The following is a 25,716-nucleotide window of genomic DNA, read 5'->3' on the forward strand; positions in this document are numbered from 1 at the left end:
GGAGCACCACGCCCACTTCCGGGAGGGGAAGCCCGCTTCCCACCCGGCGTTCCACGCCTCACTCTTTCTAGCGCCCCCTCTGGTCGCGCCGAGGGATGGAGGAGTGCCGCGGAGGAAGGCGGTGCCCAAGTGCAAGCACCGCCCGCTAGTCCTCTGACTGGCCGGAGGGCCAGGCCCACTGACCCCAAAGAACCAGGAGCGGTTACCTTAGAGCCCCGCCCACTGACCTATTCGGCTCGGCCGGGCCACATCCCCCGGCTCCTCAAAAATTCCCCCAGAGTCCCTTAAAACCGTAACCTCAGCTCCTCTGAACCCCGCCCATTGCCCCATCCAAACCCCTTGCCAGCCTCCTGGCTCCCTAAGCCCAGCTCCCCTCTCATTCCTTCAGAACTGGCCCTTCTGCGTCACAAACCCCGCCCCAATTTCTAGAAGCCCCGCCCACGGGCTGGTAACCTTATTCGCAGCATCGCAAGTCCCGCCCACTGCCCATCTAACAGCGTTAATCCTCCAAGCCCCGCCCAGAATTCTCGAATCCCCGCCTCTGGCTCCCGAAGTTCCGCTTCTGCTGCCCTCACACCCTCCCACCACCACTTCTGGGGATTCGCGACGCTATGATCCTCCTTCCACTAGACCTTGTCACTTTGCTAGCACAAGGTGGCGGCCCCTAGGCTGGACCACACCCACATATCCCCCCGCCCCCACTACACAGAAGGGCCTATCTTGACCCAATTTCGCAGGTGAGGAAATGAAGGATACAGGGTCCCTCCCTTCCTTTTCCTGGCCAAAGACCCTCTCTTAATAACTGGGCGGCCCAGGCCTGAAAGTCAGAGCATCGGGATTCCAGTCCATCTCTGCTGCTGTCAGACTGTGTGTCCTGAGGCAGTTCCCTTCATCTCTGTGAGCCTGAATCTCCTGACCTGTAGCGTGAAGTTGTCTTTATAGCCAGAGTTCCTTTCTCACATTCCAAGCTCTGAAATGCCAAGGTTTGGGGAAACTGGGACTGATGAACTGAATTAACAAAGCAGACCTGCTGATGGGGTAGGCTATTTACTTCCCAAACCAAGGCATTTTTGCAGTTCACAGCGGGGGAATTTTTCATGTTAAGCATCAGCCACAGAAATATGTGTTATGTAAATCAGGGCCCACCTGAACCAAAACAGCTATCACAGCAAATTATTTCTCCTCTCTAAGCTTCAGTTTCTTCATCAGTAAAATAGGGATAATAGCAGACGCACCTTGGGAAGGATTCCATGAGCTCCTGGTTAGTAATACACTTAGCAGGGTGCCTGACTCGGCATAAGCCGTCAGTTAGTCATTACACTAAAGATGCCTCTCTGGCAGCATGACAGAAGAGAAAAACATGGACTGTAGATTCTGACAGACTCGGCTTTAAATCTAGGCTCCACTTCTTACCAGTTGTGTGACCTCAGGCAAATCACTTCCCCTCTCCGTGCCCTGCTCGCCTCGTCTATATAGTGGGATTCGTCTAAATGCTTACTTCAGAGAGTGGTTTTGAAGATTCAGGAGTTTAGATTCAATGAATTAAATCATGGAGAAGTATCCAGCATAGTGCCTGGCATACAGTAGGTATTTAAAACATGTGGATTCCCATCTCCCAGTTCTATAAATGATAAAATTAGAAGTAAAACTTCCCAGGACATCAATTCCCCCAGGATGACACCACCATACTGCAACCATAGAATACGCTGAGAAAGATCCCAAGGCCTTTGCCTTCCAGTTTTATCCTTAAGGTGGGGGAGGTGATTCTTGCACAGGAAGCGTCTAAAGCCAGAAGCAATGCCACCTCACCACACCTGACCCAAATGTGGTCAGTGGAGAGCTGCTACTCCCAGAAGCAGCTGGAAAATTGCATAACTCTTTGCAAATCCCTCCTCCCTCATCATCCCATTGTTCTTGAATTCCTTTCCTTCGTGGGCCCGAAAGGAAACCTTGGTTCTGTCCAAACTGGCCCTAAATGGAGAGATTCAGGTCCAGGTAAGATGCTGGATTTGAGAGTCTTTTCCTGCTCTCAAAACCTGATTTCTGAAGTAGCCTTAAAAGATCGATGCTAGATGAAGATGAATTTAATGATCAGGAAAAAGAAGAATGATTCCACATCCCACATGATACACAGGCCAGGTCTTATATGAAGAAGAAAGAACTGTGGGACCTGCATTTGGAAGCTCCTAAGCGAATCATTTTTCTAGTTTCTCTGAGTAGCAAATGGAGACCTTAGGTTGCCAGGGCAACATGGAAGCTGAGTGGATTAGCCCTGTGGAAGCATTTACAAATAATAATACTATTAATTAAATGAGTGACTGGAAGTAATCTCAGATTACTAGAGTAATCTCAGTAAGCAAGACCTCTGCTTGAGTGACAGAAGAGGACAAAGCTTGGGGAATATTAAAATTCACCCTCAATTGATCAATCTTGATTCTCACTGCTTTGAGTGCTTCTTTCTGAGAAATAGGAACTAGAATTGACTGATTGGCTACAGACGGGTTGCCTTTTTTTAAAAATTTATTTTATTGAAGTATAGTTGATTTACAATATTGTGCTAATTTCCTACTGGGCATATACCTACAGGAAACCATAATTCAAAAAGACACATGCACCCCAATGTTCATTGCAGCACTGTTTACAATAGCCAGGACATGGAAGCAACCTAAATGCCCATCAGCAGACGTATGGATAAAGGAGATGTGGTACATACATACAGTGGGATATTACTCAGCCATAAAAAGGAACAAAATTGGGTCATTTGTAGAGACGTGGATGGATCTAGAGACTGTCATATAGAGTGAGGTAAGTCAGAAAGAGAAAAACAAATATCGTATATTAACACATATATGCGGAACCTAGAAAAATGGTACAGATGAACAGGTTTTCAGGGCAGAAATTGAGACACAGATGTAGAGAACAAATGTATGGACACCGAGGGGGGAAAGTGGAGGGGGGTGGTGGTGAATTGGGTGATTGGGATTGACATGTATACACTGATGTGTATAAAATGGATAACTAATAAGAACCTGCTGTATAAAAAATAAAATAAAATTCAAAAATTCAAAAATATATATTGTGTTAATTTCTACTGTACAGCAAAGTGATTCAGTTATACATATATACACATACTTTTTCATATTCTTTTCCATTAGAGTTTATCACAGGATATTGAATATAGTTCCCTGTGCTATACAGTAGGACCCTGTTGTTTATCCATTCTGTATATAATAGTATGGGATGCCCTTTTTTTTTTTTTCTTGGCCATGCCACAAGGTGAAGCATGTGGGATCTTAGTTCCCTGACCAGGGATCGAACCTGGGCCCCCTGCGGTGAAAGCACAGAGCCCTAACCACTGGACCACCAGGGAATTCCCTAGGATGCCTTTTTTTAAGTAAATGTTAGATTTTGAGATAATTGTAGGTTCACATGCAAGTATAAGAAATAATACAAAGAGATCACATGTACCCTTTATGAGTGGTACGTGGTTAACATCTTGCAAAACTATAGTATAGGGAGACACAAGAGGGAGGAGATATGGGGATATAGGTATACGTATAGCTGATTTACTTTGTTATACAGCAGAAACTAACACACCATTGTAAAGAATTATACTTCAATAAAGAGGTTAAAAAAACACTATAGTATATAATATCACACTCTGGATATTGATATCTTGATACAATATACAGAACATTTCCATCAACAGGAGGACCTCTCACACCCACACCCATAGCCACACCCACTTCCTTCCTGCCCCCATCCCCTCCTAAGCCTCTGGCAACTGCTCATCTGTTCTCAGTTTCTATAATTTTGTCATTTCAAGAATGACAAATGAAGTCATATAGTGTGCAACCTTTGGGGACTGGTTTTTCTCAGTGTAAATCTCTGGAGATGCATCAAGGTTGTTACATGTTTGTTCCTTATTATTTTTTGTTGCTGTTATCTTTTCATTTTTCTTTTGTTCTTTATTTTTTTAAATAAATTTATTTATTTTTGGCTGCATTGGGTCTTCGTTGCTGCTTTCTCTAGTTGCAGCGAGCAGGGGCTACTCTTTGTTGCGGTGCGTGGGCTTCTCATTGTGGTGGCTTCTTTTGTTGCGGAGCATGGGCTCTAGGCGCGCGGGCTTCAATAGTTGTGGCTCGCAGGCTCTAGAGCGCAGGCTCAGTAGTTGTGGCACATGGGCTTAGCTGCTCTGCGGCATGTGGGATCTTCCTGGACCAGGGATCCCCTCCGCATTGGCAGGCAGATTCTTAACCACTGAGCCACCGGGGACGTCCCTTTTGTTCCTTATTATTGCTGAGAAGTATTCCACAGATAGAGCAGAGTTTGTTTAACCCTTCTCCCATTGAAGGACATCTGGGTCGTTTCCAGTTTGGGGTGGTTTATTATGAACAAAGCTGCTATGAACATTATAAACATTCATGTACAGGTTTTTGTGTGAACGTAAGTCTTCATTTCTTTGTGAAAAATGTCCAGTAGTACTATTGCTGGGTCGTATGGTACAGGCAGACCTCAGAGATATTGCGGGTTTGGTTCCAGACCACCACAATGAAGAAAATATCACAATAAAGCCAGTCACACAGACTTTTTGGTTTCCCAGAACATATAAAAGTTACGTTTACACTGTATTATAGTCTATTAAGTGTGCAATAGCATTACATCTAAAAAACAATGTACATACCTTAATTTAAAAACACTTTATTGCTAAAATATGGTAACCATCATCTGAGCCTTCAGCGAGTTATAATCTTTTTGCAATAGTCACATCCAAGATCACTGACCACAGATCACCGTAACAAATATAGTAATAATAATAAAGAAGTTTGAAATATTGCAAGAATTACCAAAATGTGACACAGAGACGTGAAGTGAACAAATGCTATTGGCAAAATGGCACTGTAGACTTGCTCGATGCAGGGTTGCCACGCACCTTCAATTTGTAAAAAATGCAATAAAGTGAAGCACGATAAAATGAGGTATGGGCGTAATTGTATGTTTAGTATTTTAAAGAACTGCCAAACTCTCCTCCAGAGTGACCATATCACATTACAGTCCCACCCACCTGCAATCTACGAGGCATCCAGTTTCTCCTCATCTTCACCAGCCTTTGGTGTTGTCGCTCTTTTTTATTTTAGCCTTTCTGATAGGTATTAGTGATACCTCGTTGTGGTTTTAATTTGCATTTCCCTAATGGCTGATGCTGTTGAAAATCTTTTCATGTACTTATTGCCATCTGTATATCTCTTCATGTCTTCTGCCATTTTTACTTTTTATTTATTTTTTAAAATAAATTTATTTATTTATTTTTGGCTGCATTGCGTCTTTGTTGCTGCATGCAGGCTTTTCTCTAGTTGCGGCGAGCCGGGGCTACTCTTCGTTGCGGTGCGCAGGCTTATTGCTGTGGCTTCTCTTGTTGAGAAGCACAGGCTCTAGGTGCGAAGGCTTCAGCAGTTGCGGCATGTGGGCTCAGTAGTTGTGGCTCGTGGGCTCTAGAGCACTGGCTCCGTAGTTGTGGCACACGGACTTAGTTGCTCCGCAGCATGTGGGATCTTCCTGGGCCAGGGCTCAAACCCATGTCTCCTGCATTGGCACGTGGATTCTTAACCACTGTGACACCAGGGAAGCCCTCTTCTGCCATTTTTAAATGGGACTGTTTGGCTTTTTACTGTTGAGTTTTGAGCATTATATATATGTATATATTCTACATGCTAGTCCTTTGCTGGATATGTGGTTTGCAAATATTTTCTCCCAGTCTGTAGTTTGCTTTATGTTTTTTCATCCTCTTCATGGAGTCTTTCACAGAAAAAAATGTTTTCAATTTTGATGAAGACCAATTTATCAATTTTTCCTTTTAGGAACCATGCTTCGGTGTTAGATCTAAGAATGCTTTGCATGTATCCCAAAGATTTTCTCCAAGGCTTTTTTCTTTTTTTGGCCGCACCACACGGCATGTGGGATCTTACTTCCCTGACCAGGAACTGAGCCAGTGCTCCCTGCAGTGGAAGCGCAGAGTCTTAAGCACTGGACCACCAGGGATGTCCCTCTCTTATGCTTTCACTAAAAGTTTTATAATTTTACATTTCACATCTAAGTCTGTGATCCATGTTGGATTAATTTTTGTCCTACTGGTGTTGTGGGAGCATCCATGAGAAAATGTATCTATGAAGAAAATGCAACTTGCATGCTTGGCTTAGGGCCTGGAATGTGCTGGAAGCTAAGTCCATGCACAATAGCCCTGCTGAATTGAGTTGCTGGTAGAAGCCCTGATGTAATGACTGGCCCTGCCACTTCCTGGGGCCTCGGACACCTTGGACAAGTTATGTTACCTCCCTGGGCTTCAGTTTCCTCATCTCTTTAATGGGGAGAAATAATACTAACCTGTGATTGTGTTTGTGAGAGTATCTGCCACAGATCTTTAATACAAATAAACACTATAATGGAGCTTGTATTTATTAAGCACTTAGTCCTCACCAGGCCCAGTGTTACTAACTTGCTAGGCACTAACTCTTTGAATCCTCATACTAAGCTGATAAGAAATAATATGGATTTTAAATTTTTTTATTTATTTTATTTACTTTTGTCTGTGTTGGGTCTTCGTTGCTATGTGCAGGTTTCCTCTAGTTGCAGTGAGCAGGGGCTACTCTTCATTGCAGTGCGTGGGCTTCTCATTGCGGTAGCTTCTCTTGTTGCAGAGCACGGGCTCCAGGTGCACAGGCTTCAGTAGTTGTGGCTTGCAGGCTCTAGAGCACGGGCTCAGTAGTTGTGGTGCATGGGCTTAGTTGCTTCGTGGCATGTGGGATATTCCCGGACCAGACCTCGAACCCATGTCCCCTGCATTGGCAGGCAGATTCCTAACCACTGCGCCACCTAACATGGCTTTTTTAAATCAGCCTTTTACAGAGGTGAAAACAGAGGTTTGTTACACAGCAGGAACTAACTGATACAAACTTGACCTCAGAACAGGTATTCTACTTGGGCTCAGTAATTCCACTGTCAGAAATTTATCCTAAGGCAATAATCATGGTGACATGCAAAGATACAATCAATTCTCATTATTCTATGTAGTTATATTCTATAAAGTCAACAGAAACACTGAGCAAGTGAATATTGAATTATCGCTCCTAGGGGAAATAAAAGGTTAGGTTCCTACAGGCTTCTGGCCACATTTTTGCCAACCAATCAATATATAACCTGGTTTTATGTGTGCTTTGGTTTAAAGACACCTTATTTAATATGTACTGTACATTGCTGAATTTTATACATATATGTATTTGATTTGTTAACACTGAACTCACAGCCAATAGCACCATAACTCATGTCTGAATGAAGCTAATCTAACACATATATTTCCTCCATAAGGCACATCACAGCCTTCTTGTCCTTAGGAACCCTAGACAGCACTTTATCACTATGCTTAGGGGCCATTTTAAGTAGCAAAATCATGCCAAAACACACAAAGGCTAAAAATGTGGCACTAAATATACCAGGAAAGGATACTTGTTTACAGTACAAGCTGAAACGAGAAGACAGAGCTTTGCCTCATTCAACCTCAGCTGGCAATGTGTGCACTGGGTGACAAATTTTCCTCCACTCTGTACATGCACATGTCCACAAATGACTACAAAAGGACCACGAGTATGGCTTTTGGGGTCACAAATTTTAACGAGGAGTTGTTGAATTTGCAAATAATGAGGATCAACTGTATATGTGGAAGGATGTTTATCACACCACTGTCTGCTAGGAAAACAGCCCTCGACACAAACAACCAGAGGAGATGCATTCCAGGGCAGGGACCGGACAGGATGCTATAAATGAAGGATACAATCAAAAAGACAGATGGGGCTAGGCACAGGAGAGAACGCACAGCAGCCAAAAATGTCAGTATCTCTCCCCGGAGGCAAAAATGACTTCCCAGAACCCAAGCACTGCCCTCTCCTTTCATGGGATCTATGGTCTCTGCCTACATGTCTCCATGTAACTCCTGTACAGCACGAATCAGGGAGTGTGGCCTCATCCTTTTCCCCCTATGAATCCTGACTATTTCCAGGCCTCCAGGAGTCACAGGAAGTTTTTAAGCAGGAAAAATAAAAGAATTTCATGGAAGAATATTTGTTGCTTAATGATATGTAAAAATGTTCCAGATGCCGTTAGATGAAAAAGGCAGGCTGGAAAACAGTATGTCCCATTTTTTATAAAACACACACACACACACACACACACACACACACACACACACGTTGTAATAGTATTTTGGAGGACTTCCCTGGTGGCGCAGTGGTTAAGAATCTGCCTGCCAATGCAGGGGACACGGGTTCGAGCCCTGGTCCGGGAAGATCCCACATGCCATGGAGCAACTAAGCCCATGCGCCACAACTACTGAGCCCACGTGCCACAACTACTGAAGCCCGCATGCCTAGAGCCCGTGCTCCGCAACAATGAAGCCACCACAATGAGAAGCCCGTGCACCACAACGAAGAGTAGCCCCCGCTCGCCACAACTAGAGAAAGCCCGCGCGCAGCAACGAAGACCCAACATAGCCAAAAATAAATAAAATAAATTTAATTTAAAAAAATAGTACTTTTGTGTCTGTTTGTCAATGATATTGGCCTGTAATTTTCTTTACACAGATTGTAACGGAAATTATGTCTGAGTGACAGGATTCCAGTTATGGTGAGTCTCCTTTTTCCATTTCCTGTCCTGTGTTTCCTACTTCTTTTGCAAACTGCATTCAACGGTATAAAATTGGGGGGAAAATTCTCTTTTTTGAAGGGGGAGGAGGAATTCTATCAATTCAAGGTGTTCTATCAAGACCCCAAGCCCAATGTCACATTTTGACAACCTCAGCAGAACCTAGCTGGAAGAATTTCCAGACAATGCTCCTGGGAAGGTTTTTCAAAATTTAAACATGAATCTTGGCACAAAAAGCGCTCACTCATCCGCATAAATCTCATTATTGAGATAGTAAACCTTGCAACTGTCTGCAGCGGCATGAGCTGCAGCTTCCAAAGCTCAACCTGGCTGCCCCTCCCAAATCAGATGCCTCAGACTCACACAAAAAGGGAATTAGTGTTCATCAGTAACGACAATAAAGGCTTAGACCAGAGGTTCTCAACCTGGGACAGTTTTGCTCCACACCTCCCCCTCCAAATGTCCCTCCACAGGGACATCTGGCAATGTCTGGAGACATTTTTGGTTGTCACAACTAGGAGGGTGCTACTGGCGTCTAGTGTGTATAGGCCGGGGATAGTGCTTGATATCCTGCAATGCACAGGACAGCCTCCATCCCAGCCCACAACAAAGAAATCTTAGGTCCCAGGAGTTGGTAGTGGTGAGACTGAGAAACCCAGGGCTCAGATATATGGAGCCTTATTAAGTCTAGCTGGGCTAGGGGCTTTATAGGAAAGATCTCGTGTAATCCTCACAGCAATCCTAGGAGATAGGGCCTATTACATGCCAATCTTACAGAAGAGGAAACTGAGGCTCCAGGAAAGGAGGGAACTTGAGATGACTCCATCTTGCAGAATCAAGATCCTAAGATCCCGCAAGCTGCACAGCGTGGTCAAAAATTAAAAAAAGGATCAAGTTGGGTTTCTGACTTGATGGAAACAAAAGAAACCAATTGCAGGAAGGCCCCATGCTCTCACTCTCCAGCATCAGGGCTGCACTTGGAATTTCAAGGACACCGTGCTCTCCTACAGAATCAGGAATCCCTGAACACACAGAGAGAAATCACACCAGACTGGGGTCCTCAGGGCCACGGGACCCCCTCTGTCAAGTGGTTTGGATTTTGTTCCCTTTCCATTTACAGGTTTTGATCGTAGCCCCCATCAGCTGCTGCCTTTCCCAGCAGAAAAAATTGGGTGTAAGATCATCTCTCTCCCCAAGGAAGTGCACCTGCTTTTCTGAGAGGCGAGAATAAATGGCTTTTCCCAAAGGGATGCTGAGATGGGAGAACGAACGCTGTGAAACAAAACACAGACACTCTTGCCACCAAAATTGGGAGTAGCAGGAAGGAACCGTGCGACATGGGAGTCTAGGCAGCTCTCCCTCCGCGTCTGCATGATGCTGAAGTTCTTAAGGGAATGGGTGGCAATAGCTTTTATTCAAGCAAATGCTTTCTGGTTTCTACTCTGTGCCAGGCTCGACTGTGTTCAGTCTAGGACTTCAGATGACGAGCGCTTCTTTGAAAGGAGGCCAGACCTTCAAGGTGGGACAGGAGAAATGGGGTTTGTAACCCACATAGAGGCTTCTATGAGTCCCTATTCATGTCTGTACTGAACTACATTTTCTTCTGTGTTGGGAAAAGCAGCAGAAGGGAAAGCTATGAACGTGAGCTTTGGAATCAGCCCTGGGCTCAGAGTCCAGCTCTTTCACTCTAACTATCTGTGCGGCTCTAGGTAAGTTATCAACCTCTCTGAACCCCAGTTCCCTCGTCTGCAAAGTGAGCATTGTTCACTCAACATGCTTTGAGCCCAGATGTGCCAATAAATGATTTCTATGATCTTAATTACTGTTCAAAATCCCATCATTTTTCATTTGTTCTTTCCAATATCTCTGCCAGGGCCACTGTGGTAGATTGTAAAAATGCAAATTATTCTCCTCCATCTAGCCATGCCCTGTGGAGCTAGCTGCTCTCCACTCTGGCTCTGGCTTTGACCATGTGACTGGCCTTGGCCAATGGGACGTGAGCAAACCCAACACATGGAAATGCTTGAAAACTGTGTGGAGCTTGCCTTGTCTTGTTGTCCTTGGATCCCAGCCACCCAGGAAGAAGCAGCTAGCTTGCTTGATGGTGAGAGTCCCAAGGCCCAGACATCCCAGCCAGAAGCTGCCAACTACCAGACGTATGAGTGAGGACATCCTAGACCATCTAGCCATGAGCCAACCTTCCAGCTGACCACAGATGTAAGCACAAACCTACAGCCATCCAGCCCCCAGAATGGTCACCATTGTTTTAAGCCACTAACATTTTGGGATGGTTTGTTACACAGCAGTAGGTAACTGATACATAGCCCTCACCCTCCCACTTTCCAGACAAAGAAATTGAGGCTCAGAGAGGTTTGCCTGAGGTCATGGAGCCAACACACAGTCTCTTTCCCCTACACCATGCAGTGAGGCACCTTCTGACATCTCTGGCCCCCTGATGCAGGACCAACTTTATTTTCTTTGGCCACACCGTGTGGCTTATGGGATTTTAGTTCCCTGACCAGGGATGGAACCCAGGCCCTCAGCAGCGAAAGCTTGAAATCCTAACCTCTGGACTGCCAGGGAATTCCTATAGGGCCAATTATTGATAAGACAGCTGGCAGGGTGACAGCTGTGTTCACTGGGTCAGCTCAGTGGTCTGCTGGGGGAGCTGGGCCATGCCCTTGGCCTCATTAGCATGGAAGACCTGTAATCAGCTGCTCAGAAGCTCTGGAGAGATATGTCTAGCCTGGTGCATGGGGTGGACACCCACACAACAAGCTAGAGGATGTAAACTCTTCGAGACCCTACCATTCGCCGGGGGACCCTCAAATGTTCACCAGTCCCCTCTGTGTCCTAGCCACCTCTTCTGTGTATCTGATGGCAGCATTAGGGGGATGTATGACCTTTCTAAAATATGTATGAATGAAAAAATACTTTGCTTGTACAAGATGGAATAAAATAGCAAAAAAAGTACCCAGCAACTCCCTTTACAGGGCATAACCTATGTTACAGACTCTGGGTACAGCTCTCTTTATGCGTTGCCTAATTTTATCCTTCCCTAAATCCCATCATGTGGATCTAAAGCTACAGAGTTAAAAGAGCACTGGCTGAGGACTCACATTGCCCGGGGTTTAAATCCTGGCCGGGCCTTTTACCAGCGAGAGATCTAACTTCCCTGTGCCACACCTTCCCCATCTGTAAAATGGGGGTGTGATAATAGCAGCTGCTTCATGGGGCTGGTATGAAGACTAAGCGCATTAATGAATATAAAGTACTGAAAACAAGGTCCAGCACGTAGCTGGCACTCAGTGCATGCCAGCTGTCATCATTAACACTACTTTATGGATGAAGTAGTGATGAGGCTCAAGGAGGTGACTGCACTGATTAATTTCACTTAGCTAAGTCGATGGTGAGCCGAATCGTGGACCCTAGCCTGACGGACTCTGATGACAACTCCATCATTCCTGGAAGTTCCAGGACCATCTGCCCACCACCCAGGGTCCTGCCTCTGCAGCCAGAGTTCCTGCCCCAAAGTCAAATGAGGACTCGCTCTTTAAGTTCCTAGCTACACAAATGGATCGCAGGATGGTTCCTCAGAAATCCACACCCAGCCTTCAAAACCCAAGGGAAAGACCTTGTTACAACATTTATTACACTGCGTTGGAATAATCTGCTTTTCTGATCATCTTCCCTCACAGAGATAGTACCACATACTACGGGTCTCCCGTGTGCTGTGTCCATATGCAGACATTGCCTTATTTAATCTGCACCACCACCCAGCAAGGTACATTGATTATGCCTAGTCTACAGGTCAAGAACTGAGGCTCTGAGCGGTACAGGCATTTGATCCACAGCACACAGTTGGGATTCAAATAGGAGTCTGTCTTATTTTGTGATGTGGGCTCATTCGAGGCACTGCAGGACCTTTTGCTACCAACAGTAAGAAACTCAGTACTTGTTAGAAACAGACTCACAGACGTAAAGTACAGACTTGTGGTTGCCAAAGAGGGGGGTGGGGGAAGGATGGATTGGGAGTTTGGGATTAGCAGATGCAAACTATTATAAACAACAAGGTCCTACTGTATAGCACAGGGAACTATATTCAATATCCTGTGATAAACTCTAATGGAAAAGAATATGAAAAAGAATGTATATATATGCATAACTGAATCACTTTGCTGTACAGAAGAAATTAACACAACATTGTAAATCAACTATACTTCAATAAAATTAAATATATATATATATATGTGTGTGTGTGTGTATGTATATGAGTGTCGTATTTCGTGATGCAGGCTCATTCGAGGCATTGTGGGACCTTATACTACCAACAGTAATAAACTCAGTACTTGTTAATTCATGCCAGGATCCAGGTCCAGTACTGTTTCATAGGCATATCTCATTTAATCCTCAAACCACTGCAAATAAATACTATTATCTTTTCCTTTTAGAAGAGGAAACTGAGGCTCAGAAAGGTGCAGAAACCTGTCCTGCGTCACAAAGCTTGTAGACAGGCTAGCTGGGATTTGAACCCAGTACAAACTATAACAACTGTGGACTTTTTACTCCATCTGCTGTCTCTGTGAATAACTTCAAGCACAAAAACTATAACTTACACTCCTTCGAATTGTCTCAACAGTGTCTGAAATGCTAAATAAATATTTACTGAGCATACCAACGACTGAATGAATGGAGCGCTTGGTATCTCTCCAAGCGCTCAGGCAGGTTCCTCGGGTCTGTGCATCACGTGGGGAATCTTTTGAGCACATGTGCCAGAGAAATGGAAGCCGCCTTGCTCATGGTAACCCATATCCTGGTTGCATGGCCTCTGATGAAATATTCCTTTGCGAGCCAGATGTTTTTGCTTCCACTCCTTAAAAAGCTTTTGAGAATTCAGAGAAAGCAAGGAGCAATTCACTGACAACAGACTGGGCTTTCTCTGCTGCCCGGCTCAGGTTATTAGATGGTTTAGCTGGCCACAGAAGCAAGCTGTGGACATCTCTCCCTGGAAGGGCTCACGGCCACAAATCAAAAACCAATCTTCACATGGGAACAGTTTGGAAAGGGCTGTTGGTCACGTACGGGGCTTTCCAAATGTACTCCACATGCCCAGAGCTGATAGGATCTCCTATCAAGAGGTCACTTTAGACCACCAGGTCAATTACATGTCAAAGTAAGTGCTGACAATCTGGCAATATAAAAAGGAAAGCTGGGGACTTCCCTGGTGGTCCAGTGGTTAAGACTCCCTGCTCCCTATGCAGGGGGCCCGGGTTCGATCCCTGGTCAGGGAACTAAGATCCTACATACCGCAACTAAGCACGCGCGCCACAACTACTGAACCCGTGTACCCTACAGCCCGCAGGCGGCAACTAGAGAAGCCCGTGCACCGCAATGAAGACCCAGTGCAGCCTAAATAAATGCATTAAATTAAAAAAAATAAAGTATGTGGTCGCTATACCCCAATAAAAATTTTAAAAAATAATAAAAAGGAAAGAAAAAAATGGCATTCTGCATCATGATTCTAAAGAATGCTCTAGTCTTCGGTTTAGTAGATAAGTTATCTACGGCTGTGAAACAAATCAGCCATAACATATTGGCTTAAAACAGCAAATCATTTATCATGTCTTGTGGGCTGGGGATTTGGAAGCAGCCTCCCTGCGTGGCTCTGGCTCAGGGCTTCTCATGAAGTTGCAGTCAGATGAAAGCCAGGGCTGCAGTCAGCAAAAGGCTTGCCTGAGACCCCACTCCCATTTCCAAGTTGGTCCACCTGCATGGTTGACAAGCAGGTGGGGCTGTCGGTGGGAGGCCTCAGTTCCTCCTCAGGTCTGATTGAGTGTCCTCAGACATGGCGGTTGGCTTCCCCAGATTGAGAGATTCAAGAGACCAAGACAGAAGCTGCAATGCCTTTTATAACTTAGCCTTGAAAGTCACACACTGTTATTTCTGTCCACTCAGGCCAGCAAAATTCAGTATGGAAGGTGACATTAAGGGTGTGAATATTAGGAGGTGTGGATCGCTGGGCTCCCCCCACTGCTTGGAGGTAGGCTGCCATTTCTGAGAACCAGGTCTAAGGAAAGACGGCAGGTGCTACAAATGTTTTAGGCACGAAGATGTTCATCACAGCATTGTTTACAATAGTAAGAATTTGTAAACAACCTATGTGTCCTTCTACATGAGATTGGCTGAGTCGACTTCAGCACAGCCACACAACGGAATAATGATTACATATGTGCAGATGCCCAGAGGAAAACTGGGAAGACATCATCCCACTTTGAGCAATGGTTATTTCTGTGGGCGGGCATGGGATTGAGTCATAGGGGAAGAAAACTGAGGTTCAGGGTGTCCCAATGTGGGACTGAGTGAAGTAGGAAGGAAGCTAGCTCTTCATTTATAAATCCATCCTGCTGGGTTCTTTCTCCTCAACACCCCCAGAAAATTGAAGCTGAGCACCTTGGTTTCCGAGTACCTGTGTGGCTGAAACACCCTCTTAACCAGGCTATCATTCCAGACAGAGGTTTAGCAGCCAGCTATAGGGTTTAATCCCAAGTAGCAGACTGCCCAGCTAGATGTCAGGGGTCAGCTCTCATTCACTTCTCTAATCCTCTCTGTCACCTACACCAATTAAGACACTGAGGGTCCTCTCCAGCATCCAGGGCAGAAGGGCCATAGGAGACCCCTTCTCCTATTAATTACGAACAGCCGTTCATCCCCTGCTCCCTCCCCCTCCACCGGTTCAGTGGAAAATGATCAGCCATTTTCTTGATCCCCCGACACATTAATTATCCAGGAATAGCAAAGAAAATGAGACCATTTCTGGAAATCTATGGCCCCATATGTCCCTATTTCCCTACCGCTCCTGGATCTCAAAAAGCTTTTAGTGGAGGCAAATACAGGTTTCTTCCAGCCAGATTGCTGCAGTCTCCCTGCAGATCAAACTGAGTCCTGTCCCAGAGCCTGGGACAATTTTATCCCTAAAGAAGAGGCTGATAGGGTGAGAGAATTGGATGCCAACTCTTCCTCTGCCTCAGTCAGCAAACCAGAGGCGACAGAGAAAACGAAGAAGCCTTCCTGCTATAATCTGGACACAGATGAAGCAGTTTGGCAAATGAGCACAGGTTTTGGCAGCAGACAGACCCCGTTTTGATTTCCGTCTCTGCCAAAGACGTGCTGTGTGGCCTGGGGCAGGTCACTTTGTCTCTCTGTGCCTCCCCTGCAGCACTTTAAAAAGGGTAGAGTAATAAGGCCTACCTCTCATGGGTGCTGTGAGGTGCAACGAGATCACATTTACATGCCTTGCAAAGTGTATGGCACACGATGAGAGCACAGTGAATGGTCGTCAGGATTATACTGTTGGATTATACAGTCACAGGACACCATATTCGGGAATGCGGTGACGACAGGATATATGTGTTGTAAGTTTGGAAATACCAGCACTAAATGAGTGGCATTCCTTGCTCCTTCTCTCTGGCTAAATTATTCCCACTTGGAAATCATGGTGCTTGTTTATCACTTTGTGGTTTGTTTAGCCCCAAAGGAGGAAGAGTGGGGGACGCACCCTGGAGTCAGAGCCAGGGGGGCTGGACTCAAGACCAGGCCCTGCCGGCCTAGACGGACCCGTTGTGGAATTAGGAGAAGGTGCCCAAAGTGACGGGGGCAGATTGCTGAACCCCCCTGACCTCAGTTTCTTCACCTCCGAAATGGGGTTAAATAAGACACAGCCACCTTGCTGGGACGTTCAGATCAACTGTTGGATCTGGTGTAGACGGTCAAACAGGTTTCAAACCCCAATTATTGGACCTCACTGAATTAACTGCACCTGCTCTTCCCCCAGTCTTTAGCACCCCATCCCCATTTCCCCTTAACCTGTGACCAGGCTAGGGTTTTTCCCATCTCCAGGAAAAATTTCCCTTCCCCCCACCCAGCATCACCTTCAGTAACAGCCTTAACTCTTTCACCAACAAGCTTCTCAAGAATTGTAGCGACTTCGGGCAGGTCACTTTGTCTCTCTGTGCCTCCCCTGCAGCACTTTAAAAAGGGTAGAGTAATAAGGCCTACCTCTCACTTCCGGTCGGCCAGGCCAGCTGTCGCTGTCCTCTTCTCTCTCTCCCTCCCATTCTCCCGAATCTTCTCTTCCCAAGGTCACCGGCAACCTGGCTGCATCCAGGGCCTGCTGGTCCTGGTCGACAGGTGCCGGGTGATCCCGGCCCTTTCGGCACTGCTCACCCCTGGCTTCGCTGCTGCTCCTCTGGCAACCTCTCCGATGTCAGCATCTCCAGGGCCCTCCTCCGGCCCCTTCTTGTATCTGCATCCTCTCTCAGGTGTGCCCATCTATTCCCAAATCTCCGCCTAGCCCACACCTCACTGCCAGCCTCCGGGTCCAAATATCCAATGGCCTCCCGGACACCTCCGTGTGGCCACTGCACCAGCACCCCAGACACAAGCTCGTCCTCATCCCCCACACCCACCTGCCTCCCTCCTAGGTTCCCATCTTAGGCAACAGCCCCGCCATCCACTCAGCTGCCCAAGCCAGAACAGAGGTGCCATCCTTGGCTTTTGAACCAGTCACCACAATCTATCAATTCAGCCTCCTGCCGGGCTCCTGAGATCATCCTCTCATCTCCATCCCCATCACCTCACTCTCATCCAGCCCATGCATCCATTCAGTGGGTTTTTATCGAGCACCTGCGGTGTTTCTGGCACCATGTCAGGCGCTGGCCACCAGCATCTCTCACTGGATTCCCGGCACCCCATCTTCACTGGTCTCCTCCTCCGAAAACATTTTCTACCCAGAACCCCAAGTGATCTCTCCAGCACAGTGCTGTCCATAGAACCTTCTGCGATGGTGAAAATGTTCTATATCTGTACTGTCCAATATGGTAGCCACATGTAGGCACTGAACACTTGAAATGTGGCTAGTGCAACTGAGGAACTGAATTTTTAATTTAATGAGCCATGTGTGTATTAGTTAGCTTGGGCTGCCATAAAAAAATCATACTGGGTGGCTTAAACAAAAGAAATTTATTGTTTCACAGTTCCAAAAGCTGGGGAGTCCAAATTTAAGGTGCCAGCCAATTCAGTTCCTGGTGAGACCTCTCTTCCTGGCCTGTAAACAGTGTCCTTACATGACACAGAGAGAGAGAGAGAGAGATCTGTGTCTCTTCCTGTTCTTATAAGGGCACCAGCCCTATAGACTTAGGGCCCCACCCTTACAACCTCATTTAACCTTTATCTCCCCTCACAGGCCCCATCTCCAAATACAGTCACGTAGTGACTTAGAGCTTCAACATGACTTTGGGGGAGGGCGGCACAAATATTCAGTCCATAACAATGTGGCTAGTGGCTACCATAGTAGACAGTGTGGCTCAGGAGGGAAAACCAACCATGTCCTTCCACAGTATGCAACCTCCTTGGTTCCCCAGCTCCCTTGGGATGGAGTCCAGACCCCTGACAATGGTCCACAAGTCCCTGCAGGGTCTGCACCTGGCCCATAACTCTAGGCTCTACCTGTTATACTGACTGCTTAGAGTCTGTAGAAGCCAGAGTGCTGGCCTCCACCTCTGGGCCTCTGCACCAGCACCTCCCTCTGCCCAGAACACTTGTCACCTCCAAGCTGCCCACACACCCCCACTTCTTCACCTCACTCTGATTCCCAAATCGGGGGTCCCTGTTTAGACTTGTGTGAGGGGCCCTCCTCCATCGTGTGTGGAAGGTTTGGGTCACAGACAGGCTGGGCCACTGATGCAATGTCCACATCAGCTGTCCCTCCTCCCCAGGATGTTCCCCGGGGATAATGCAGAAAGGTGGTCTCAGCGACTTGAAAGTGGTGACCAGAAACAGGAGCAAGGACCCCCTGGCCATTCCTCTGAGAATCCAGCCCTTGCAGGGTTCAAGGAGATGATCTGAGGAGGCAGTATTTCAGTGGAAAGAGCAAGGGGCTTTGAACTCAGGCCTGCAGCAGGGGGATGGGTGTGCTGGGCCCTATTTCTGCAACTCTCTTCCACCCACTCACGACCCTCTTTTCTTTGCGGGGGAGGGGGAGCGGCGCGTGTGGCAAGCGGGATTTTAGTTCCCGGACCAGGGATCGAACCCACGCCCGCGGCACTGGAAGCACGGAGTCTTAACCACTGGACCGCCAGGGAAGTCCCAGGACCCTCATTTTCACATCAATAAAATGGGGTAACAACACCTCCCGGGGAGGGTTACTGTGAGAATTCAATAAGGGAAAGGAGGTTTGTATGGACCAGGCAGTGTTATTATAATCCCGCAACCTTTCACAAAATGAAGTCTTGTCTTTGAGTTTTATGGGTGGAAGGTCAAAGTCCAAGCCTTGGTGGCAGAGATAAGGAAACCGAGGGTCAGAGAGGGCCAGGAGTTTGCCTAAGTCACTAGCAAGTGGGCAGCAGTACTGAAAATGCAGATGTGAGGATGCCCCCGAGGGATAACTGTCCAGTCTGCAGGTCCGATGGAGCGGAGGGACACCCCCAAAGGTGCTCACCTTTTCGAGTGGCGGGGGGGTTCTGCCTTCCTCCTTTCGGACCTTGGAACTAGTGGGTCCTTCCGTGGGGAATCGGAGGCAGAGATGGCTCCCGAGGTCCCCTGCGGGGCGCACTGGAGATGGTGCACCTGGAGGCCGGCAGGCACGCTAGAGGCCGGGGGCTCGCACCGCGCACTCTCCCGAAGTGCGGGTCCCGGCGGGCGTCTGCGTGGGCTCGGACGGCAAGGCTCCAGCCACACGCTGTGGGCGGGGCCGCGGGAGGCAACGCCCCGCTTCCACCTCCCCGAGCACCGCCTTGCCCCGCCCCGCCCCGCCCCGCCTCCGGGAGCTGCAGAAGGCTCCTTGATGGTCATTTGCCACCCCTGGGAGGCTTCTGGGACCGGGGGTAGGTGGATAAGGGTAACAGGGCTCCCCCTCCCCATACTTTGTGAGCATCTAATAACAGCCCAACCCTAGATGCTACTGACCTTGTGTCTTTCCCCTACCTCTCCTCCCAGGGTGGGGGAGGCGACTGAACTCCCCAAACCACGGAACTCAGTGTCCTTCGATTGTCCACTGCCTCTTCCTGCATTCAACAAACAGATCTGAGGCTGAAGTCAAGACCCTTCTTCCCACCACTGTGTGCTTTGAGCAAGTGACTGCCCCTCTCTGAGCCTCAGTTTACTCATCTGTAAAATGGGGATGACAGTAATACCACTTTCATCGTGGTATTTCAAGATTTGATGAGAAAACAAGTAGGCCCTCAGCAAGGGAGTCTGTTATTGTTGTGCTCTCCTCCACTCCCCCCAGCCCCTCAACCCAGGAGCCCCCTGCCTGGTCTACCCAGACGCCCAGCCCTGCTGGTTATTTGGGGTTGCATAGGGAGAATGGCTAAGGCCAGAGCTGTAATCAGCAAGATATAGGCTCTGCTACGTTGGACAAGACACTGGCCCTCTGTGGGCCTCAGTTTCCCCATCTTTGCAAGACAGGAGCTGTAAAAACTGAGAGACAGCAGTGCCTGGTGCATTTATGGAGTGCCGACGGTATACTCCACACTTCACCTGCTTCCTAACAACCCTAGGGGGGTGCCAGTGTCAGCAACAGCCCCATTGTACAGGAAGGGAGGCTCAGAGAGCTGGGGTGACATGTTCACAGTCACACAGCTAGGAGTAGGGGTGCTGGGCTTGAAGCCTCACTCTCCTGTCTGAGGACCTTGGGCCCCTGGGAAAGCAGGGCTAACTCTGGAGGGACTTCCTCTCCCCCTCCCTCCTCCCTCCTTCCCAGCCTCCACTGGGAGGTGTGCCCTGGAGGAGGAGCTGCCACCCCACCTCCACCAGGCTCAGCACAGAGGCAAGGGCAGGGCTGGTGCTCTGGCTCCACCTCATCGGAAATGGGATGGAAAAACACAGGAGAGTCGGCCTGGAGGGGAGGGCGCTCAGGAGCTGGCGCTGGCTCTCTGGGGCTGCAGCACAAAGAACTGAAACAAGATTCAGTTCCTTCGGGCATCTGAGCACCTACTGTGTGCCTGGCACTGAGCGGGGCCCGAGGGGCGGGTGGGAGAGTAGGAGCCATCCCTGCCCCCAAAGAGCTCATTCTCCATCACACAAGCCGTCCGCTACTTCACTTACTATAGGGGACTCACTATGTCCCTTCATTCACCACCACTGAGCTACGGGTGCTGTTATCATCCCCACAGGATGTATCTGGAAAATGAAGCCCAGAGAAGGAAAGTGATTTGTTTGAGGTCACATAGATAGTCCATTTCGAAGCTGAGAGTTGAATCCTTTTTTTCTCTACAGTGCTGTTTACTGAGCCTCAATTGTTTCTCTACAGTGTTTACTGAGCATCTACTATGTGCAGTCATTGTAGGTCATCTCCAACCCTCCCCACAGAGGGAAACCTCAGAGTGGTTAGGTAATTGGTTCAAGATCACACAGCCAGGAAGTGGCAGAGGAATGATTCAAACTCAGGCTTGATTCTCCCAAACTTCTCCTGGCCTGAGAGTGGGAAAAGAGATCAGCTCCACCATTCATTTGTTTATTCATTCAACAAATATTTATTGAGCATCTACTCTGTCAGGTACAGGCACAGGATGGATCACAATAAACCTGCCCCAGCCACTGCCCTCAGGGGGTCCATGGTCTTGAGCATGCCCATGGGGTACTCGGACAGAAGAGCCACCTCTTCCAGAATTGGAGCGGGAGGAGGTGCTGCCAGGGATGGCTTCCTGGAGTTGGCTCTGGAATTTTCTGTCTACCTTCTGGCTGGGCAACCTGGCCCCAAAGTCATTTACCTTCTGAGTGTCTTCATCTGAAAAATGGTGACAAAGTCCACCTTGTCCAGTGTGGCTCAAGAAATGTCAGCTGTCATTACTCACATTATGAGCCCTCATGGCAGGGCAGAGAAAGTGGGCAGGGAGGGAAGGGGTGTGACACCATTGAGGTCTAGGCTCTGGTTGGGGACAGGCAGAGGGCGCTGAGACCCTGGGAGCCTAAGAACAGAGGGCAAACCAGTGAAAAGAAACCCCAAAGGCCTCAGACAGGGAGTGGCTGCAGGGAGTCTAGGGCCAGGTCTGTGACCTCGGGGGGACCACTGGGACCTCCAGCAGGAATGAGGTCAGGGCTGGGGCCCTGTGATTAGATGGGAGGAAGGGACCCCCCAAGATGTTCAGGAAGCAGCAGAGGGTGGGGGTTTGGGAGGGTGGAAGATTCTGGGCTTAGAGCTCTAGTGTTGGTATAACCTGGGTTCAGATCCCATCGGGCACTCATTATGGGACCTTAGGCAGGGGACGGCACCTCTCAGCCTCAGCTTTCTCCGCTAGAAAACGTGTTTCTAATCCCTGCATGGCCAGACGGAATCAGATCACGTTAACAATTGTTTTATTTCTCAGACGTGTGTCCAGCGCGCACTGTGAGTCACGCACTGCTGCACGCACTTTCTGCCTGGGTATCTTTAGTGAGAGGTACGCGCTCCTGCCACCACGAGGGCGGCTATCGTCACTCCTCTACATCACGTGACTGTGTTACAATGACTGCGCTTGACTTCCGAATCAGGAAAAATGACAATAACAACCAGGAAAGCAAATTCCATTTGGGGAGCAGGCCAGAGCCTGGGGCAGCTCTGGGAGCCTGGCTGTGGGCTGGACCAGGATAAGAATTCGGGACGGCCCGGTCCTGCCAGGGCTGCTCTCCAGGACCTCCAGGAAGAAAACCAAGAATTGGGAACTCTCCTCTATGGGAAATCTATCTGTCCTGGAAGAGGCCAACTTGCGTGTGTGCGGGTGCGTGTGCCTGCGTGTGGGTGCAAGTCTGTGCGTACGTGTGAGTGGCGGCGGGGTGGGGCGATGTCCGGGCCCTCACCCGTCCGCAGCCCCACTGCCAGCCGCCAGCCTCAGCCATCTGTTGTGGCAGATGTTTGGCTGTGCCATGGCAACGCCAGAACAGGATGTACCTCTGGATTGCAACAGGGACAAGCCCGCACTCACAGGCCGCCCACACCGTTCCCTTCCCCAAAGGCCTGTTGCAAAGAACGATTTGGGTCCAGGTCGGGGACAAATGGTGTTTGTATCAGGAGACAGGCAGAGCTGGCATCCTCCGAGGGGTCAGTGGCAGGGGAGGAGGAGGACGCATGTGCACAGCCCAGCTGAGTCCCTCCTCCAGTGGGCTCGTGTCGGCTTCCCTCTGCCCTTCAGAGGATGCTAAGGAAGCAGCGTGGGAAGAGCAGCTGCCGTCAGCAGGGCTGGTCTGTGGGCATCGGATCACTGTCTTTCCCACGATTGTAGCAACTACTCACGGAGGGAGTGCTTTGTGTCGGGACTCGTGCTCAGTACTTCATCTAGCAAATAATATCTACATTCACGCGCCTTCACTGTGTGCTGATGACACAGCGCTAACCTTTGTAGCAGCGCCATGAGGTCATTCCTGTTTTTCAAATGAGGAAAAGGGGGCACAGAGAGGTTAAGCTAGTGATCTGGGTCACAGAGTGGGTGAGTTAGGGAGCATGACCCTGGGCTGTCTTTCTCCAAAGCCCTTGATCAGCGTGATGACGCTGCCAGGACCGGCAACATGATTTGCAGGGCCCAATGGGAAATGAGAAGGCCTGGCCCTCATTAAAGAATTAAAGACAGTGACAGCAGAGCATCGACCAATCACAGGGCCCCTGTGAGTTCAGAGTCCTGGGCAGCTGCCCAGGAAGCCAGGCCCCAAGTGCTCAGGGGGTGGGCACTGTGGCCTGGAGAAGCTCACACGCCAGGACAGTGAGCCCCCACCTGGCACCCCTGAGCCTCAGTGATCTGAGCGCAATTTCTGTTCCAGGGGGCCCATGTTACCCCATCAGAGGGGAGAAGAGACCCTCCCCGCAAAATGCTGTGCTGAATTCCCTAGAACCATGAGCCTGGGAGCTTGGAGGGCAAATTGTAGCTCAATGCCAAAGCAACCTTTTATTAAATCTTTACATTTTCCTTTTTAAGTATGAAAGTAACATAATAATCCTGTTGCGGAGATTTTGGAATAGATAAAAGCAAAAAACGTCCCCCTCGAATCCTCCCCATCTAACCCCATTGCTGTCGGCAGGTGGTGTATTTCCTTCCTAGCTTTTACAGATGGGCTTTCCATCAGGACTGCCAGGGGGTGAAACAGACGGGCTCCTCTTTGTCTCGGGCAACTGGCACATGGCAGGAGCACATGAATGGGAGAGGATGGCGGAATGGATGGATGTTACAAAGGGGCCTGGTCTGGATGAACTTTCAGATTCTTCTGGTCTCTAAAAACTCAGGATTCTTTGATTCCTGCATAGTAAATGCCTGGTGTTGACTAGGGCTCAGTCCAGTGTGCCAAGCCCAGTGTGCTGGGGCCCCAGAGGTGTCTGATTCATGTCCCTGTCCCGGGAGAACGCGGTTTAGGCGGTCACGGGTGTCCCCAAGCTTTCCCAGCCTTGGTGAATGAAACTTGGGCCCCATTTTCACAGCATATTTCGTTCATTTACTCTCATCTGATATTTACTGAGTGCTTAGTATGCACTAAGTACATTAAGGGCTGTCTTCTTTAGAGAGAAGATGGTGGGGGAGAAAGTGTATGAGTTTGGAGTCAGGCACCCCAGGCTTCTGTCCCTTCCTGGCTGTGTGGCCCTTACCCAGGTGACCTAAGCTCTCTGAGCTTCCACCTCTTCGTTTGTAAAACAGTCACATCTACTGTGAGGATCAACTCAGCAACACACATGAAACACCTGCGAGTAGTAGATGCTCAGTGCAGTTTACTTCCTTTTCCCCTCCCTCCCCTCCATCCCTCCTGCCAGTACCAACAGTTAGAGCTGCCACTGACTTACTCAGCAAGTGGTGTGCCAGGCAGAAGAGGTCTGCATACATTATCAGCTAATTCTCAAATTATTGCCCCCTTGAGGTAGGTAGCATTGTCCTTCACCCGTTGCGACATCCTATTTCAAAACCAGAGGGAGCTCGGCACCTCCAACCGCTTGTGGGAGAATCTGTCTCTTAGGGTCAGATTCCCGTGCATCCTTTTCTGTGCTGCGGTTTCTGCTCACGCAAATGCTGACACTTGACTTGCTGAAACCGTTTACAAAAAAAGGAATCTGGGGCTAAAACGGGACCCTTTGCAAGTATACTTCAGGGTGCATAAGCAGCTTCCCTTTAAAGGCAAAATACGATGAATCCCACTTGGGGGAGGGAAACACACCTTGTGCCGCCCGGATAGCCTTCGGAGCACGAAGTGGGTCAGATTTCCCAAGGGCTGGAGGCTTCATTTCTGACTCGGATGTTTTCTTGCTAGTACCTACAGGGAGATCAGATGCAGCTTCAGCTTGCTGCTTTCTACTTCTGGGGTGGGGGGCAGCTCCCAGAGGGTTTCAGGTGGGGAAGGAGCAGTACCTCCTGGCTGCACCACTTTTTAGATGTAACCTTGGACAAATGACTTACACTCTGCAGGCCTGATTCTTCAACTGTAAACTGAGGGTAACGTCAGCAGGGCCTTTGGAGGATTCAACGGGATTCTTTAAAGTGCTGGGTACGCGGAAGGCTCAGAAGTGTGGTTCTGCTCCCTCGTTGAGGGCGCAGGGGTGGGTGAGTGGTGTTTTCTGGGCAGAGCTCACTTTGTGCACTGCGGCTGGACATCTTTGGAAAGGGCTTTCCTACCATGAAGTGAATCCTTTTGAAATGCCACGTTGTCCTCCACTGTCTGCTTTCTGGAACCTCTTCCAAGCATCTTGCCAAGAGGGGCCTCCCCCACCCCCACCCCCCAGCATGCAGCTCCTCCCCTGCACAACCACGCCCCCTGCCGGCGAGACCTGGGATCACATCCAACCTCAGGATTGCTACTAGGAGGACGAAATCAGGATCAAAGCAGTCAATTATAGGAAGGTTCTCCGAGGACCTGAGTGCAAGAGTATCTGATGATCTGGGAACACCCACATTCTGCAAGGGCGATGTGGGTGGGTGTTGTCTCCAGGACGCATGTGTGGAATGTGACCGTAACTAGCAAAGGGAAAGCCTACTCAATTGCACCACGTTATTTCAGTGGTTTCTAAACATGGCATCAGAA

General features: G+C 48.6%; 1 protein-coding gene and 1 non-coding gene across 3 annotated transcripts in view; both read right to left on the reverse strand.

Annotated features, from left to right (window-relative positions):
- Positions 1-3,297: 3,297 nt before the first annotated feature.
- TRNAE-UUC lies at positions 3,298-3,370 on the reverse strand. The gene has a single exon. It is a non-coding gene; the product is annotated as a tRNA-Glu (tRNA).
- A 19,945-nt stretch (positions 3,371-23,315) lies between these two features.
- SSH1 (slingshot protein phosphatase 1) overlaps positions 23,316-25,716 on the reverse strand; it is a 65,714-nt gene continuing 63,313 nt past the window's right edge. The window contains exons 14-15 of one of the 2 annotated variants that reach the window (XR_004353125.1): positions 24,856-24,951; positions 23,316-24,725 (exon numbers count right to left, since the gene is read on the reverse strand). Coding sequence is in view for 1 of the 2 variants with exons in the window: in XM_032654183.1 (XP_032510074.1) it covers positions 24,919-24,951 (33 nt within the window). In the remaining variant the exon portion in view is untranslated. Of the gene's footprint in view, positions 24,952-25,716 lie in introns of both variants that reach the window. The other variant, XM_032654183.1, reaches the window with a different exon arrangement.

The sequence above is a fragment of the Phocoena sinus genome, chromosome 14, assembly GCF_008692025.1.
Source record: "Phocoena sinus isolate mPhoSin1 chromosome 14, mPhoSin1.pri, whole genome shotgun sequence".
In the NCBI taxonomy this organism is placed as follows: domain Eukaryota; kingdom Metazoa; phylum Chordata; class Mammalia; order Artiodactyla; family Phocoenidae; genus Phocoena; species Phocoena sinus.